This window comes from Apus apus, chromosome 1 (assembly GCF_020740795.1).
Source record: "Apus apus isolate bApuApu2 chromosome 1, bApuApu2.pri.cur, whole genome shotgun sequence".
NCBI classification, from domain to species: domain Eukaryota; kingdom Metazoa; phylum Chordata; class Aves; order Apodiformes; family Apodidae; genus Apus; species Apus apus.
In genome coordinates this window covers 20,000,615-20,019,006 of record NC_067282.1, presented here as the reverse complement: position 1 = coordinate 20,019,006, position 18,392 = coordinate 20,000,615, and the positions used below count along the sequence as shown (strand labels likewise).

Below are 18,392 nucleotides of genomic sequence, written 5' to 3'. Positions count from 1 at the left end.
TTTTTGTTAGAAAATAGCACAATCTGGCTATGGTTGAGTTCTTCAATCTTTAAAAAAAAAAATCATGGTTTACGTGGAGTTAAAATAATTTCCATTAACATGTATTTTAAGATCAGATTCCTTTCTGTCTACTAAATCAGCTCCCCAGTCTCCTTCAGACCAACAAGTCAGTAATTCTCTTTATTAGAGAAGAAACTCAAGAGATAGGCAGTTTATTTAAGGATGTAAGAAAGTGCATGCAGAGTTTAAATTAGAAATGAGGGTTACTGATTCCTTCCTTTGCTTTTACTGAGACAGCCTGTTCTTAAGCAATTCTGTGCTTTGTGTAAAATATCCCAAAGTTCTTTTGGCAAACCACGTATTGCTGTATTTATGATAACAACACTCAAAATGGCTGTCCTAGAGTAGAAGGAAGGATGGACTAGAAAAGTGTTTCTCTGGAAACAGCTTTTTTACGCCTTTTCTCTCTCAGAAAATGCCTTGTGATTTTGTCCTTTTCCATATTAAGGTCAAATTTGGGTACATCTCTAGTGTGTTGAGAGAAAAAATTCAGCAAATGGGACCAGATAAAGCCTAAATTTAGGAGTGAAGGAGTTGATGTTAGGTAGTCCTCTGCTCCCTGGGATTAATATTAAAGCATTTTTTCTTTATCAGTCACTAGAAACTTAAAAAATCTGTTCGTATTTTCAGGGGAGTGGCTGAAAATTTTTATCAGGAGATTCTGTTCAGAATGCACAAAGGTCAAAGTCTGAGAACATTAGCCTGTACAAGTATTTTCCAAATTGAAAAAATAACATTTTTATTGGTAGCAGTATTAGTCTAAAACTTGACGAAAATGCAAGTGTCTACTGTGCTAAGTCATTCCTTTGAAATACAAGAATTCGCTTGTGCTAACAATATAGCCAGATGATGTGAAACCGCTGCTTATTTTTGGTAATTCTGTAATGTTATTTTTACTGGTATTATTCTCTTCTTAAGCCAAATCAATGCAGCAATTAAAAAGCTTAACATCAGAAAAAATAACCTTTAGTAGTGCTTCCATTCAAGATCATGGAAAAATCCATACTGGCTTGTATTGACTATTGAATTTGTCCCTTGGTTCTGTGCTTCAGTTTTCCCAGTGTTGGTTGCTCTGCCAACGGATTCATGTGCTTTCCTAAACTGTTCCTTTGCAGGTGTAAGCTACAATGGGTGTCCTGTGCCTCCTCCACACCAAAGCCTGCACCCTATTCATCAGCGCCACATCACTGTGCCTACCAGCATCCCTCAGCAGCAGGTTTTTGCCCTGGCAGAACCCAAGCGGAAGCCGTCTCTCTTCTGGCACACCTTCAACAAACTCACCCCCTTTAAAAAGTGAATGGCTAAGGACCTAGGGGGGACATTGGCATGGAGAGAGACTTACTCCAGAGAAGGACCTTGAAGACATGGTTAGGTTTCTTGGAGCTCAGTGAATCTCCGGTTTTGGAGGGAAAACCTTGGGCTTCCTTAAGCCAGGAACACTACCGTTGTCTAGAGGAAGAATGAAGTTCCTCAGGAGTGCTCTGAAGTTAATGTTGCCACGTGTCAGCATTGCTGATGAAGAGCAGTCTCAGTTCTGACAAAGACAACTCGCTGTAACTCTGAAGCAGCAGTATTTGATCTTGGTTTCTTAGGTTGAAGTAGTGATAGAATCGAGCAGGTCACTGTAACATTTCATTTAACTTTATATTGATGGCCAAATCTAGGATAGGGAGGAATTTTTCCTTAGGGCTGTATCAGCAAGGAATCTTAGGAGAGTTTTCTCCTTCCTTTCGGAGCACTGAGCAGAGACCAGCTGTTAGAAGTCAGGTGGAGACATCCTATGTGATTAACCAGCTGCTGCAGAATGTAGTGGACCCTAATCCTTCCTGTCTTGTTCTATTAAATTGCCAAATGGCAGGAGAACATCCCGCAAGGCCTTACCATATTCCAGATTGGAACAGGGAAATTTTATTCTGTCATGTAGAAACATGATAGGAGTGTGAAACTAACCGTAAAGGTATGTGCATTTATTGCACACAAGTGGAAAGGAGGAGCCCAGGGCATCTCAGATGGGTTACTTTCAGTCACAGCAATATACTATACTGCATGCACATGTGCTCTTCAGTATAGAGCTTCTATATCACTTTTTGTGCACTTCTCTGCCTAGGAGGGCGCTTCTTTATATTTCCAATATTCTTGTTTCTCTGTATAAAAAGTATTTTTTTATTTTCTAATGGAGATAATGTGAATGTACAAAGTCAGAGTTGAGATAGTATGTGCTGGCTCCTGGCTGTGTTACATAGTTCTCACACTTCGTGTTCATATAGCTTGACTTAAAAAAAAATGGATGCATGGTAATGTAAATATATTGAAGCAGTCTGGATCCATGCTTCTTATACCCAGTCAATTGACAGTGAGTTTTGACCAATTATTTTTTCACAAAGAAAGAGAAGTCCTTACTGGAAGGGTGAGAGAAATTGTATGGATCAGAGATAGATTTTTTTTTCTCAGAGTTGTCAGTCTGTATTGGAAGGGGAAGAACCTGACTCAGTCAAGGTCAGCTCTGGCCAGCATATGCAACCTGTGGTTTGCATTGCAACAATTTGCATATGACATGAAGTTGATTTGGGAGAATAACTTTAAAGTAACCAGGAAGAAACAGTATGTTGATATTTGCAGCACTGATCATTTCTGCTTGATAACTCTCATTAAGGATGACAAGACTGCTGGTAATACGGAAGGAAAGAAAGACTCCGTAAGTTTCAGAACTGATTTGCTATGAATGTCTTCACAATACTTTATCCTATGCTGCTGATTAGGGGCATTATCTGATGATAAGGGTAGATCCAAGGGTATTCTTTGACAATGGACACAATCAGCCATGTCATGAATCTGTAATAAATGAAGAACAAACAAGGGGCTAGAGGCCAGGCAACTTAACAACAATGTAAAAAAGCCTTTATACATGTATTTGTTCCTACTACTATTGTTACCTCTATATTTTTATTTATCATCAGTGTTGTGAAGCCCACTAGTTGTTAGATTTTGTGATTTGATAACTTGGTGGCAACTTCTGCAAAGCCCAGGTTTGTGGTTTTGATTTTAAATGACATCTTTTGACAACTGTACATTTCAAATGCCTTCTGTATATAGCCCAGCAATAATGCAAAGTCTGGTGATGCTCAGCCAGATTGTTCACTGCATAGTGAACTTCATGGCTTGTGCTTTCCCATAGTGATGGAAGATGACCTGAAACAGTTCAGAACCAGAAATCTGCACTGACACATTCAGTGATCCAGCTTAAAGCAAATGCACAGGAAAGTTATTGAAAAACAGTTGCTGGGTTGTGTTTTTCTTTTGACGCTTAAAACAGGCTGTTTCTGTTCAGATTTTTTTTAAAGATAATTCTAAATGCTCAATTTAAGCACAAGTAACAGACTTCCAAATGCAGACATGGATGCATGCCCTTCCCCTTAAATGAGTAACCCTTTTGTATTTCTTACATACCCATTTTTGTGGGTACTTGCCACGTTCAGGCTGGCAAACCAAAGTGATACACGTACTGTGGAAGTGGAGAAGATGTTTTCCATAATAGCATTTTGAAAGACTTGTTCTGGATGCAAGAATAAATAAATAATAATTTTTAAAAATTATTCTGGAGTTGGATTGCAGTGCTGACCCAGAAACTTTCCAAGCTGGACGTGAAGACATTTTGACATCTACATTTACTTACATACGTGTCTTTGCTAGAACCTACTTCCTTCCAGGGCTCGGTTCTGTGGAGTGCTGGAAAAAAAAGGAGGTTTTGGGTTGCATCTGTCTTCTGACGTGTCATTGCTGGTGCTGGTGCCTTAGCCCTAAAAATGAAGAGAAATGTTCACATACAGTTTTAGATGCAGCAGTTTTTTTTTTAATCAAGACGTGTATTTCAGAGAGATGAAAAGCAAATGTTTCATGGTGCAGATTACTCAGGAGAGTTTTATGTATGCTACCTTACATATAGACCTGGCTGTTTTATAATATTCTCTGTGTCTTTCTTTGCAGTCTGACCTTGCAACAGAATAATATAAAATATAACAAGACAGGCCAAACTTAGACTACACCAAAATCTTTTAAACAAATTCTAGTTACATGAAAATACACAATTATATTATCCAACAATCAAGACAAATGTTTACTTGGGGTTCAGCCTGACTTTAGAGTCTGTGGGAAAAAGGAGTTGCAATTAAAATGTATAATTTTGTATTCTAGCAACTCTTGGCCTGATCCTCTTTCTGATGACAAAACTTACATGATCAGAAAGGTGTGACAGCAACATCTTTCCTCTCACTTTTGCATGCTTTAAGTTACTATAAAAAGTTCTAGGGCAACTACTAAGTACATTTGTGCCTCATTTAGATAAAGCGCAGCCAGAGCCTTCCTGACTGCCTGCTGAGCAGATAACCTCAGACTGTGCATGAGATGCAGTAAAATGTAATTGTCCTCAAATGTGTTCCCACCGAGTTAGGAAAATGCCAAACCATAATTACATCCAACTCAGAGCATTTGATGTATAAAAATAATAATACTGTTTTACAAGTGGCTCTTGCCATGCTAAATTTCACGTTGAGTTTTAGCGGTCAGCATAATAACGGAGTTCAAAGACAGAATACTCAAATGTTCCACATTTTAGTTGTCTTTTGAAAATAATTATAAGAGTTTTGGAGCCAAAGGTCTTTAGCCATAACTAACACAGTACCCTTCTTTGACTGCCTTTCTACTTTTTTTCTACATGTGTGGCATTTGTATGTAGAAGATGCCTTCTGAATGATCTCTAATTTAAAACTATTTCTTGTAAATACTAGGGACGACTTGCATATATATATTATTTTGACAAGTGTTTTGTAACATTTTATGTCACGTACACTGCTTTCTGCATCTTGCCATCTGTGTGCTGTTACATGTTGTAAGTGAAGTCTCCTGGCTACATAGCAGTTGAACTGGCTGGTGACGGCTGAAGTACAATGTATAGGACTGCAGTAGCTTGATGTGCATTTGTTCTAAAGTAATTGCATTACAAGGTTTATTTACTCTTGAAACTTTGTTTGTCAAATGAATTTATTTTCTGGAAACGAGTACAAACTTACATTCCCATTATTTTTCTCTTACTGTACATGTTTGAATTAAATAATGTACAAAGCTGAAGTTCCTCAGCTGTGTCTTATAAAACTTCATTGTGCAGTTTGCAAATTGTTATGTTTTTTTTTTTTTTAATACTGTCTACAAAGTACCCTCTGTGATGCAAAAATGTATCCATTGTTATATTTATTTTAGTCTTTTAATACAAAAAGCATCGCACCCTCCTGTCTTGGTTTCCCAGTAACTGCTACTGTACTTCCCAGCACAAGTTAATTTTAATAATTACTAAACCTGATTTTGGGGTTGAAGTCTTCGTCATTGAGACAAAAACCATCCTTGTTATTGTCTCAGCCTTATGCATGTGTTATCACTGTACTTTACCTTGTCCTGGCAGACAGCTCCCACAGTACCTCTTGGAGGTAAATGCAAATGCAGCTTCTGTATTAATAAAGCTCCTGCTAACTGAAGGTGGTGACTTAAGTACTGTAGTTTAGGTAAGGAGGATGAAATTTTCTTTGGAGCAAAAGCAAAACCTTTTGAAAGGGTTCACCCCAAAGGTGTGTTCTGTAAATGTGTGTGAACAGGCATACCTGCCTGCTCATTAAAGCAATGGGCAATGCTGCTGGAGATCCAATTTACTGCTCTGATTCAGGGAAGTTTTTCATTTCTCAGTATTCTGACCAAGCAGGGGACCACAGCTGAAAGGTGTGTCTGTCCTGCCCAGGCTGCATCAAACATTCTATTTCGCTGAGACACATTATCTTTAACAAAATAACAAACTTCACTGACATTTTTCTCAATAGTTGGGTTTGCCAGTTCTTTCCCTCCTCCTTCTAATGTCTAAGCTCTTACCTGTATTTCTGGATTTACCTCAAAGCTGAGATTTTTGCAGGCCTCCCAAGTGCTGCTGCTTCAGCAGGATGTGTGCTGAGAGCTCCAATATCAAAGTGAAAGGCACAGACCGAGCACTTAGTGAGGCAGATCGGATGTCTGAAAAACATACCTTGAGCAAACACTGGAGTAGGACATTGGGATCAATAGGCTTTCTAAGGAGACTGTAATTCATCTGGCCATGAGCTCATTTGTGCATTTTATTTCACACTTTGGCAGTCAGGCTGAATCCTGTAGATTGTTCCATACCGTCAGCGTTAAAGTTATTTGGGAGCTGATCTGTCAGGTAGAGCTTTTAGTTCACACAGAAATAGCAGTTTTCTCTTGGTTTGTTTTGGTTAGATTTTTAAGAGGCTACACGATGATCTGTCCTTCGTAACAGAGATAAGGATTTGGGCATTTTTATATTGCAGTGCCAAAGGAGAAATGGAGTTAGCAGTGGAAAACAGCCCATCGGGTAGCATATGTGGAAAGGACACAAATATTTAATGTGTTTCTGAATATTTTTCAAAATTCACTTTTCCTAACTAGCTGGAGAACAAGTAATTGTGAGAATATGTCAAAACTGTATGAACTGTCAGCACAATATGTATTATTTTAATCTTAAGTCTGTGTTAGGTTTAGTTCACTGCAGTCAGAACTGACTTCTCATTTTCCAGATGAGTGCCCAGGGCTGAGAACTCACATACTGCCACTATGGGATATTTAGGCTCTGGTTTAAAAAAAAGATGTGTCTGTGTGCTTGTGTGTGAATGTGTGTGTGTTTGCATACGTACATATTTACACACACCAACACACCCCTTTTATAGACTCCATATGGGATGCACAGGCAATGGCTCTGCTGGCACCTACTGCAGGTTGCACCAGACAAGTGACCCACTCCCTTCACACCCTCCCTCTGTTTATGTTCCATCTGATATTTCTGTTGTGCATCTTGGCAGGGGGGAGAACAGGACAGGGCACATGAAATCTGGGCAGGGTTTTATCTGAGTAATTTTAAGCATTCAGAGTGGGCCACCAGCGATGATGGACCAACCACTCTGCAGACAAGGGAAGGCTAGAAGGTGTTTGCATCCCTGGATTCTGCGGAAGGGCAAATCTCAGAGGGCAGAGGTTAGCAGGGCAAGGAGTGCCACTGCCCTTCAAGGGCTGAGTTTCTCTCAGAATATGATGGAGGATTTATCAGCAGTTCCTCCTAGTGATTTTTCAAAAGCTGAAACTCCTGCAGGAAGAAGGAGGAGCTCCAGGTGCTCCTGAGGACTTCACTGACAGAACCAGGCACATGCCAAATTCTCCCTTGTTACTGGCACACAGGAAATCAGAAGACTCAGTAAATATGCTGAAGCAAACTGTCAGTAGGTAGATTGGCTAGGGACAGTTAACCTTGGCCTCTCCCTATGAGCAGACCCCAGACTTTGGAGATACTAACTCATGAAGGACTGAACAAGTGTCTAGAAGATGCTCTGCTAATAGCTAGATTTATCTTCTTTTATTAACAATCTAGCTCATGGTCATTACCACCATATTCAGCTCCTAACAAAGGTAATTAGCCCAGCAATCAATCTAAATTGAAATTCTTTAAGAGCAAATTATGACCTTTTGCTACTGTGTAATTATTTCCAAGGCATTATTCTGTGCTGAGACAAGGCACATTACAAAGCAGCTGAGGGTAATATTTGTCCTTAAGGTCATTCCTACAGCAGTTCTCTGCTAAAAATGCATCAAACTGGACTAACTGCAGAGTCCATCAAGGTAGATTAACTAATGAATTTTGTCATTCTCACCTCAGGATTAGGATATGTAGACTGATTGTTGCCATTGTAATATTCAAAGCCTCTTCTGTGTCAGTGTAAGGACACTGTTGCCCTGGGAGGCCCTGTCACTGCTAGTGCCATGTCCCCAGGAACCCCTGCTGCCCCTAGTGCTGTCCCCCAGAGCCACTGGCTTGCCCAGCACCCCGCAACCATCAATAAATTCATCAATAAGTTCATCAATAAATCCAGGTTTTCTGCATGGCAGGACAGATCACTGAGTGCACAGAACTAAGCTGGCAAGGGTGGGGTATTTTTTTAATGACTAAAACTTCTGAGGCAGGAGAGGGGGCTGAGGTTAAGCAACCTTAGAAAATTTCAGATTGTGCCTAATGAGCAAAAATGATTGTTTCTCATGGCTCTCATTTCTTCTTCTCAATTAGCAGAACAGTGAAGCTAATTTAGCTTCAGAAGGTCATTCAAGTAGAGCAGCTAATTGCTGCACATTTTCCCTCCTTTTCCACAGAGTACAGTAGATGCAACGTTCCAGATGGAAACCAGGCCACTATAACGCTTGCAATATCTCTTCTTACCATAGGGTGGTGGTGAAGACCTTGGTGAAAACCGTTCATCTCAGCTGTGCTGAGGATACGCCGTTTGATATGCAGACCACACATATCATATCTTTGCAGTGTGGGAACCCTCTCAGACACAGCGTTTTCAGTCACTAGCACCAACAGGGGTGAATTAAGGCCACTTCTGATAACATATTAACTCCTGTTACTCTTGGTTTCATCCTTCACTGCTCACGTCCAACATTAAAGGAGCTCATGAGACGCTCAGTTGCTTTACTTCCACTAATCCTTAGATAGTAGCAGTTTCAGTAGTTTCAAGAAGATACAGTTAAGTATCAAGTTATGGCTTCTTCAGACTTACTTACCAATAATATTTAATTTCATAGCACAACAGCTTTGGCTGATGTTTGCTTGTCTAGATGGGGAGCCTGCTAATTACAGAGGAGAAGCTCTCTTTGTCATTCAATTTATTTACTTCAATTCAACCTCATTATTTCTTTTCCATAATCACCTTATATTTGCAATGCCACATTCACAGCATTGTTATTTTAATTTTCTATAACCTCTTTGTACCTAGTTCTATTGTAAACTGCTCAATACAGAAACTAACTTTATTACAGGTTTTTGTAGCACAATAGTGGTCTGAGACATGCCTTCCATTCTACAATCCAAGCTATCTGTCAAAGGCTAACCTTTGTGTAATGCATTGGTATAATGGAACAGGCAAATCAAAGCCTTATTAATCCATTTTAACAACTTTCTTTCCCATAACAGTGGTAAAAGAAAGACAAAGCAGAGAGCACTTCAGCTTAATACTGGAATAAATAGGAAGATTCCAGTTTAAACCTCTGTTTTAATTATTGAACAGCTCTCAAAGTTAAATCACTGACCTTTGAGAATGTAGTGTCCAAACAAGTGCTTGTCCTCAAGGCACATTATCTGAGGTGTGCATTCCTTCACATGAAGCTTTTATACTCTGGTTAAAGATGGCCAAGAACACTGCAAGCACAAAGTGAATGAGGTAAGACCAATGATCCTATATATGTGATGATGGCAGTGGTAATGATGATGATACTGATGTTGTCAGCTTGTAGAGAGAAGCACATATGTGGGGACCAAAATCTCTGTCCCTTAGGCAGGAAACACTCCCTTTGAGAACTGAGAATGGGGTCTTCTGTCAGTGGACAAGGACAGTCAGACTTCACCATGGGGTGCACCATACCCTAACAGCATCATACAGAGCATTTCTTCCTTTTGCACTCATCTGGAGTGCCTTGACTAAGGCAGCAAATGTTTATAGAGCTCAGAAGTAGCAAGTGTTTAATCTATTTTCAACTTTCCTTAGTACCAACAAGCAGCAGCAGATGAAGTGGGATTTTGCTGGTGGGTGATCAAAATCTCTCTCTAGACCATTGGCAAAGGCACCATAAATCACATTTCCCATAATAGTTGCAAAATGGGGAACTTTTCTGAAGGCAGAACGAAAAGACTAAGGAATGTGTCCCAAAATTAAGGTCTCCCTCTTTAAATGAAGTTAAATATTTCTAACAGGGTATAATTATTCTTACAGAGAACACACTAGTCTCTCTCTACGTGGCATTTTTGTGCATTGTTTCTTAAGACTGCAAAATGGTGGGGAAGAGATTAAACAGAAGACATTTTTTTAGTCACTGCTAGTCAATATTTCTAAAGGAATACTGATCTCTGTATTAAGTTCTCATCAATGACAGAAGCAATTCAAAAGCAAATTATTTACTCATTCTATCACTTTTACCTGTGTAAGTACTTAACTTACATAGCCCAAGCTTCTGTGCATGAGACATTTCTGAATACTAATTCCAAATAAAATGGGCATTAATTTTGTTCTTATTTGAATTTTCTTCCTCAGTCTAATCTCTTCTCATTAATTCATCTTACACTCACTTAAACCAGTTGTGTGCAGATTAAATATTAATGTATTTCAGTGGGCTTATGTTAAAAGACATTATATAGGAGGTACACTCTAACAAAAGGATAAATATAAGCTGGACTTTAAATAACATAGTTACATGAAGGGGAAGAACCAGACTAAATACTTGTTTTTGCCAAAAGACCCTCTTACTTGATCCCTCATATTTTTGCCATCATCTCACTCTGCTCCAGCTCTGACCCTCTCTTAGGTCATTCAGCTTACTAACCCAGTAGATTACTAACTATAATAATTAAAAAAAAAAAAAGAAAAAGAAAAAGAAAAAGAAAAAAATGATTGCTTTGTGCTGAATTAGGGGGTTGTTTTGCACTAGTTCACCTCCTGTGGCACCAGAGGCCACTCCTGGGAGTAGAGAGGTACAACTGTGCAGTCACAAGTAGGTGCAGGGACAAATGCAGATGGAGGTGTAGGCATTAAGACCTCTCTTCTTGGTCCTCAGCTGGTTGACTGGCTCAATTATATGATTTTTTCCCTTAAGAAACTGATAGAAATATTCTGGGTTCTTAATGGCCAATACTGACAAAAGGCTGGAGATCAGAGAGAAAGGTTTCTTTACAGACTCCAAATGCTTAAGGTGCCATTTGGTAGGAAGTCTGCAGTAGGAAAGAGGAAGCTGGAAGATACAGACAGGCTTCTGCATGGCTCTGCAAAGCAGCAGTGGCCATGTAATAGCTCCTCTTTGGGCAATGTTCTGGCTAGAGAAATTTACAAAGAGATTTCTGAACTAGGAGAATGCCTACATGCTATCTATGTAAGCAAAACTACAGCTCAGAGAAATAGAACATTGTAGGAACCTTTGTGTAGGAATGCAGGATCACTGGTCCTACCTGAATCACCCCCATGATTTCAAATTTTAACTGTCAGTTTGGGCTTAGGACAGTAACAACATTATTACTAGCACACTTTCTTGCAGACTGGCCACACATTGAGGTTTCGTGGTTTTGGCTGGAGTAATACAGGTCACTGGAAGTTCTTTGTTATATGGCTGCTGCAACTGTATATTCCTTGCTGTAATTGCTGAGAGGAGAAAAAAGAAAATATCACTTTTGCCCAAGTTGCCTTTTTATTATGTTCTTGAAACTTGGGTAAAATTCAGACAAATTTGTGAAATCTAGTCTTTGTCAATGCACTAATGGTTCAAATAGAACAGCATGGAACTCTGTGGGATGCACTGAGGTGTTTTTTTGTCTGCTAGCTAGATCCTGAGGACATCAAGGGCAGCTGTAAACCTCCCAACACCTTTTGTGACTTTCAGCTGCTCATGATCTACCTGCATCAAAATTTCTCTTTGCAGATTCAATTATTTCCACCGGTCATATTGCATAAGAAAATACGAAACATAACCTGATGCTCTGAATCACAGGGAATTAAGGCACATTTTAAATTGTGTAAAGATGAGTTAATGTTTCATATGTATAATGATGCTGTGGCTGATATTTCAATTAAATTATTATTTGTAATAGTGCCCAGTAGTCTCCAGGATTGTACTTAATGCTACATAAAGAACTATAAATAAAACAAACCAAAACAATAGACATGGTGAAAACCCATTTCCTCTTTTTCCTCCCTCCCCCACCCTGCATCCCCTTCTAAGGAAGACTTAGGCAGATGTACTTTTGCTTTCTTAAATCTTTCAGGCAACTTCATGTAACAAATCTAAAGAATGAAAACCTGGATTATATTGCTGGCTATTGTAGTCAGCACAGCAGAAGCACAAATACAGGACGTCTGTACCCAAGGGTATCCTGGCATTCCCGGCAATCCTGGGCACAATGGCACACCTGGTCGTGATGGACGTGATGGTTCAAAAGGTGACAAGGGAGATACAGGTACTATGTTCAGAATAAATGATTTCACGTAGCAAAGGCAATGCCACTAGTTCTCAAAGCTGTCTGTAGTCACTCTGCAACAATGGCTTTATTCTGCCTAGCCTTCAGAAAACAGTTCAGACATCTGTCATTCACTTGTTTGAAGAAGGAAACATAAAGAAAGACCTAACAATGAAAGCAAGATCGCTAATATTGTGGAGAGGTCAGGTCCGTGGGATAAAAACAAAAGAAGAAGGACTTTACCTTCTGTTTTTGGAATACTTTCATGTCTATTTGTAAATTTTAACACCTGTAAACCTACTCCTGCATCTCTAAGATAGTAATTATGTTTCTGTAAAGACCTTCAAGCCCAGTAAGAAAAACCCCAACAACTGATACCTTGTTTGGCTTAATAAGAAGTATGCAGTGGTAAGATTTATCGTTTTTATTGACCCTTTCCAATTGTAGGACTTGCTTCTGAGTGTGCCCACGTGCTGTAACTCAAGAGCGACTATAGGGAAGTTCAGAAATTGAGACTATTGAAAAATAGTGTAGGATTCATGTCTGCTCTAACAGGATATAAGAGATCTGTGTGTGATACTGAAGGCAGAAGTAATCTTCTCAGCATCCTAAAGCTAATAATTCCCATAGTACTTTAAGCCTCAGGATAATGATGGCCCTTGTATCCATGCTGGAATATTAAGGGTTGCACAAGACAATACATCTATGGGCATGTGGACATATAACACTTTATCTGAAATGTCACAACCCAGAATGCAAAGCACAGGCTAAGAGCTGCAAATATGCATCTTCAAATTTGTGCACAAAGTTACGTGGAAGAACTTTTCCCCAACAGGATTTTTGGTAGGTCAGCTATTGCGTGGCATCATGCGGGTGGCATTGTGGTTAAATGCATAAACCTGTCACAAACACTGTTATTGTGGGCCTGGCTAATTCAGCTGCACAAATCAATCCAGATCAAACTTTTACTTATCAGACAAACCCTTCTACTGGATGCTAATCTTAAGGATTGTGAATCACAGCCCATTACAGTGGAGTATATAATCTAGTACATAAACCAAACTCAGGTTAACAGTCTAAAAGAAATTAACTTAAGATGTGCTAAAGTGTTCTACAATGTCTTTCAAGCTAGTGGAAACGTCTGCCTTTAACAGATCAGGTAGCTAAGCTGTGGTGACTCACCTGCTCCACTGGAGAAAGATGTGCCTCTGCAGACAGTGTATGCTGCAGAATCAGGGTTGAATCATAGAATCATAGAATCATAGAATCCTAGGGGTTGGAAGGGACCTCGAAAGATCATCTAGTCCAACCCCCCTGCCAGAGCAGGGTCACCTAGAGTACATCACACAGGAAGGCGTCCAGGCGGGTTTTGAATGTCTCCAGCGAAGGAGACTCCACAACCTCTCTGGGCAGCCTGTTCCAGTGCTCTGGCACTCTTACAGTAAAAAAATTTTTCCTGATATTCATCTTAAACCTCCTATGCTCCAACTTGTATCCATTACTCCTTGTCCTATCACTGGTCATCACCGAAAAAAAGCTTAACTCCATCGTCTTGACACTCACCCTTGGGTGGCTGTGCTGGCATAAGCAGGATCCTCTACCAGATCCTCTACGACAAAAATTATTCCTATAATTTTTCTCTTTAGAGCAGTGGAAAGTCCGTGTCACGCTAGACACAGGGGTCAAGAGTGTGAATTCCTTCCTCAGATCTACCAGCAACATCCACTGCAATGTTTCATTGCCATTGGCCAAACCCCTGCAGATGTCTCTTCTTGAGAGGGGAGTTCACCATTGTTTCAGTACTAGGCTTCCTGTTCCTGCAAAGCTTCTTGCTGAATGTGGCTTCCTGGCTCCTTTTCCTGCTGGTTATCTTCCATAGATGGAAGCAACAACACAAGAGGTTTTCACACTGGTGGTCCTGACCAGGGTGTAGCTCCTCTACATATCTCAATAATCCCACCTCTTTATGCCAAGGATTTTCTCTGCCCCAAAAAAGCACAGTCCTCAAGTGGAGTTTCTCTGCTCTCTGTCACACTACTCTTTACATGACTGTTTAGCCAAGCTTCAAGAAGGATTAGAGAAGGATTAATCTCAATTTTCCTAGGAAATTAATTGCTTAATAAAAATCTGTTTTTCTCTTCTGCTGTAGGTGAAGCAGGACTTCCTGGCAGTCCAGGAAAAGATGGTGCAAATGGAGAGAAAGGTGAACGAGGTCAGAGAGAAGTGTTTCAATTTATTGTATGTCTATCAGCTGCTGCACTTGTGTTTGTGAGCACTGACTTTGCTATGTATTCTATCTGTAGCAGAGTACCATGAAGGTTAAAAAACTTTTTTTCCCAGAAGCAGTAGAGGCTGCACAAATATACTGACAATACACAAGAGGAATTTGGCACCTCCAATTATCCCACTGCCTCTGATGCCCTAAAACTTGTTTGCTCAGCCTGTTATCCTACCTTTCCAATCGCTGACCTTTTTGTCAGCTGCTGATGAAGACACCACATCTGTGCTACCTCAGGAAAGTGAGGCTCCTATATATGTGTGCAACTTCAGGGAAAGGAACTTCTACAATAACTCGTAGAAGATACAAGTTAGGCACCTAAAAATAGAGTATATCCTGTATACTTCATCCGTTTAGCCAGCCTATGCATATGCAGTATGTCTCCTGTGTCAGATGGATGAACACGTGCAGAGGGACTTGTGAATAAAAGCAGGGACTCAGCCATTGTGGCTGAGTTCAGTAATTCAGTAAGTCCCAATTGCTTGTTCATCCTTGGAGTTGCCAATGTATATATTCAAAAGCATGGAAGCCTGCCAGAGGCAGTGTCCAGATTCTCCAAAATCCCAAAGCTGATCCTGAGAAATAACACAGTATACACATTGCATGGGTGTAATTACAAGCTACTCTACATCACTCAGACTTTTCTCCAGTCTATTAGAAATTACCCCAGTCCTGGAAGAAGTGTGAGACATGAGGCCACAAATGCTGTTTAAAATTACAATTCCTCTCCTGTATCCTTGTCCTGATGGACCTGTGTTGCTTTTACCAGAGCCTCAGCATACAATCTCACCCGTTTTCATTTGCTGCTGCTATTCAATACTCTCAGTTTTAAATTGAGAACAGTAAACTGTAAAAACAGCATCATTCCAACCACCAGAAGCCAGAGGTTCTTATGCAGAAATTATCATCTTCTTTTCCTGATTGACAGAGTATATGATTATTGTGATATTTTTTGTCTATTGACTGCTAACATGCCCATAATAAGACCTATCCCTTCAAATTCTTGTGCAGCAATCAGAGGATTTTCAAAGGCTATGAACTTCAATCCAAGAGTGGATGACAGATAATAGAGCACATGGTAGCAAATAGCAAAGACAAAAAGCCTTTAGTTGCGCTGCAGTTGCAATCTAGGTAAACCAAGCCAAGTTCAATCACTTAGAAATTACAGAAACATATGGCAAATAAGTTATGGATCTTGTCCATATAGAAACTTCCTCTGATTAAATAATGAATCATCTCATCCATTTTGTATAATGAAATGTCTAGGCTGAAAACAAGTGCCTGGACAAATGCTGCTTGCGCCTGAGATGATGTGAGCTATCAGTGCTCCCATTAGCATGTAGACAACTCACGCCACATTGTTGCTGCTCTCAGCCAGGGCATCTGTTTTCTATAACAATAGCAGGTTCTTCAGATGTTATGCTTATCCTGCACTTAAATATATAAGAAATTGTATGTACAGTGAGCACAGTATGTACAGTGGTGATACACACCTACACATACATGTTTTGTTTTGTTTTTTCACTTAGGAGCCAATGGGACTGTTGAAGAGAAGGGAAACAAAGGAGATAAAGGAGAAAGAGGCCGACCTGGGAAACTGGGACCAAAAGGAATTATAGGGTCAGTGGGTTACAAAGGTCAGAAGGGAGAGCTGGGACTGCAGGGACAAAAGGGTTTAAAAGGAGACATTGGGCCCATAGGTCCAAAAGGGACAAAGGGTGAAATTGGCCATCCTGGAAGAGTTGGTTTTCCAGGGCCAATTGGCCCGACTGGTAATCCAGGTCCTAAAGGTGATACTGGAGATCAGGGGCCACAGGGTAATCCAGGAGTTCAGGGAGAAAGAGGCTTGAAAGGAGACAGAGGAGATAAGGGCAATGTAGGTGCCCCAGGAGTCCTGCCAAGGAGTGCTTTCAGTGTTGGCCTTACAATTGCCACCAAGTTTCCCCCCCCGAATCGCCCGATCAAGTTTGACAAGGTGCTGTATAACAGTCTAAATGACTACAACTCAGGTACTGGCAAGTTCACCTGTAAATATCCTGGTGTTTACTACTTCACCTACCACATCACTGTCTACTCAAGGAATGTTCGAGTAGCCCTAGTTAAAAATGGCATCAAGATGCTGCACACGGTGGACAGGTACCAGAGTGGGGAGGACCAGGCCTCGGGAGCCGCCATCCTGGAGCTACAGGGAGGAGATGAGGTGTGGCTGCAGGCTCACCAAGGAGAGACTTTCAATGGGCTGTTTGCAGATGGTGATGATGACACCACCTTCTCTGGGTTCCTCCTGTTCAGCACCTCTGACCCACTGGAGCCGCTGCCACCACGTTCCATGTAACTCCACTTGATCCATGAAGGCTGTATGCATCCTTCAGTCCTCCCTAATGAAGTTGTTCTCTGCTGGCCAGTTTCTACTGGATTCAACAGAAAAGAGAAATTATCCAGAGAGGTATGTCAAGAACTGAAAGGGAGATGCAGGACAGCAGGGCAGGTTGGGACCAACCATCTGCCTAACAGCTGAATAATTTTTTTTGTTACTGCAGCCAGCACAGTAGGAAGGTGCAGGATCATTCTGCTTGTATCTGTAGGAAACCAGGCCTTGTCACATTCACAGCTGCTCATTGCACAACTTACTGTGCTGAAGTTTTCACGGCCAGCTGCTCAAGGCTTCAGAGCCACACACTCAGAAGAATTTGAATTAAAAGCCTTCTTGTCCCAGTCACAAGGTACCAGGTGTTTATTTATGAAACTGTCCTAATCTACTGTTGTCAGCTTTGTGCATGAACCGTCCTTATGGCTGCAGTTGCATGACAGTTGGTTTTAGGAACGGCTTCTGCACAACAGAAGACAAATTTAAGAGTCTACAGTGCTGGGCTTGACACACTACTGATTTGGTCACTTACTGTAGTTACACCGGGGTGTGTGTGCCAGGTCAGAAGGAAAAATGTTTTAAAAGACAGTGGAGCAAAAAAAGAGATAAAATTTCAAATTCTGGAATCATGATTTGTGGGTCCCTGCCATCTTATATAAACATCCAGCAGCACTTATTTTCCAAGCCAGCTTATATCTTTCTCGGTGGCACATGTAGATGGACTCGAACCTTAGTTTGCATCCAACCATTTAAAAATAGTTTTTAAACCTGGAATTCATGTAATTTGATACTTTCACATGGGCTGCTTGATCTGTGGCACAAGTGAGTATTGTTGCAGTTGGGTGGATTTTACAGCTTTCAAATATGGTGCTTTGCTCTCTGTGTAGCTGAAGGTCTGAAACAGAGCAAAACAGAGTGATAGAAGGAAGTGCCATGTGGATTCTCTGATGTGGGTAGATACTCAATGCTGGTGCAAAAATGCAGCAAATGCTGCTGTACTTCAGAATTAGCCAATGCAAAGCAAACTCTCCCAAATGAAAGATAATTTTTAATTGACACTGAAGAAGAAATCCTGGAAAAGTGATCAAGAGATATTTCCTGTGCCACAAAACTTGGATTTCTGTGAATTTTCTCAGATTTGTTTTTTTTTAACATTTTTTCCTTTTGCCCCTAAAACTCAAAAAAGTAACTCTCACTCCCTCCTCTTAAAATGAGAATAAAGCAGAGATGCCAGTTGACACAGAATCATAGAATGTCTTGGGTTGGAAGGGACCTATAAAGGTCATCTAGTCCATTCCCCTACAATAAATAGGGATATCTCACACTAGAACAGATTGCTCAGAGCCCCATCAAGCCTCACCTTGAATGTCTCCAGGGATGGGGCCTCCACCAGCTGTCTAAGCAACTTGTTCCAGTGATCCTCCACCCTCATATTAAAGAACTTTTTCCTAATGTTCAAACTAAATCTACCCTTCTTTAGCTTGAAACCATTACTCCTTGTCCTATCGTTACATGCCCCAGTGAACAGGTCTTCCCCAGACTTTTTATAGGCCCCTTTCAGCTATTGGAAGGTCGCTATAAGGTCCCCCTGGAGTCTTCTCTTCTTCAGGCTG

General features: G+C 40.6%; 2 protein-coding genes across 7 annotated transcripts in view; both read left to right on the top strand.

Moving 5' to 3' along the window:
• Positions 1-5,337, top strand: part of SPATA13 (spermatogenesis associated 13) — a 157,732-nt gene extending 152,395 nt beyond the window's left edge. For all 6 annotated transcript variants that reach the window (XM_051613049.1, XM_051613039.1, XM_051613019.1 and 3 more), the window contains one exon: positions 1,176-5,337. In XM_051613049.1, coding sequence (XP_051469009.1) covers positions 1,176-1,357 — 182 coding nt within the window. In that variant the 3' untranslated portion in view covers positions 1,358-5,337. The remainder of the gene's footprint in view (positions 1-1,175) is intronic.
• Positions 5,338-9,176: 3,839 nt separating this feature from the next.
• Positions 9,177-16,774, top strand: LOC127381998 (complement C1q and tumor necrosis factor-related protein 9A-like). The gene is made up of 4 exons (XM_051613004.1): positions 9,177-9,356; positions 11,942-12,133; positions 14,283-14,345; positions 15,941-16,774. Exons 2-4 carry the CDS (start codon positions 11,968-11,970, stop codon positions 16,744-16,746), a joined length of 1,035 nt encoding a protein of 344 aa, XP_051468964.1. The 5' UTR covers positions 9,177-9,356; positions 11,942-11,967; the 3' UTR covers positions 16,747-16,774.
• The last annotated feature ends 1,618 nt before the right edge of the window (positions 16,775-18,392 follow it).

Excerpts from the sequence above, each read along its gene's own strand:
- LOC127381998 (XM_051613004.1), top strand. The coding sequence starts at position 11,968 with ATGAAAACCTGGATTATATTGCTGGCTATTGTAGTCAGCACAGCAGAA. Across the intron at positions 12,134-14,282 it reads AGGTGACAAGGGAGATACAG|GTGAAGCAGGACTTCCTGGC; the intron begins GTACTATGTTCA and ends CTTCTGCTGTAG. Across the intron at positions 14,346-15,940 it reads TGGAGAGAAAGGTGAACGAG|GAGCCAATGGGACTGTTGAA; the intron begins GTCAGAGAGAAG and ends TTTTTCACTTAG.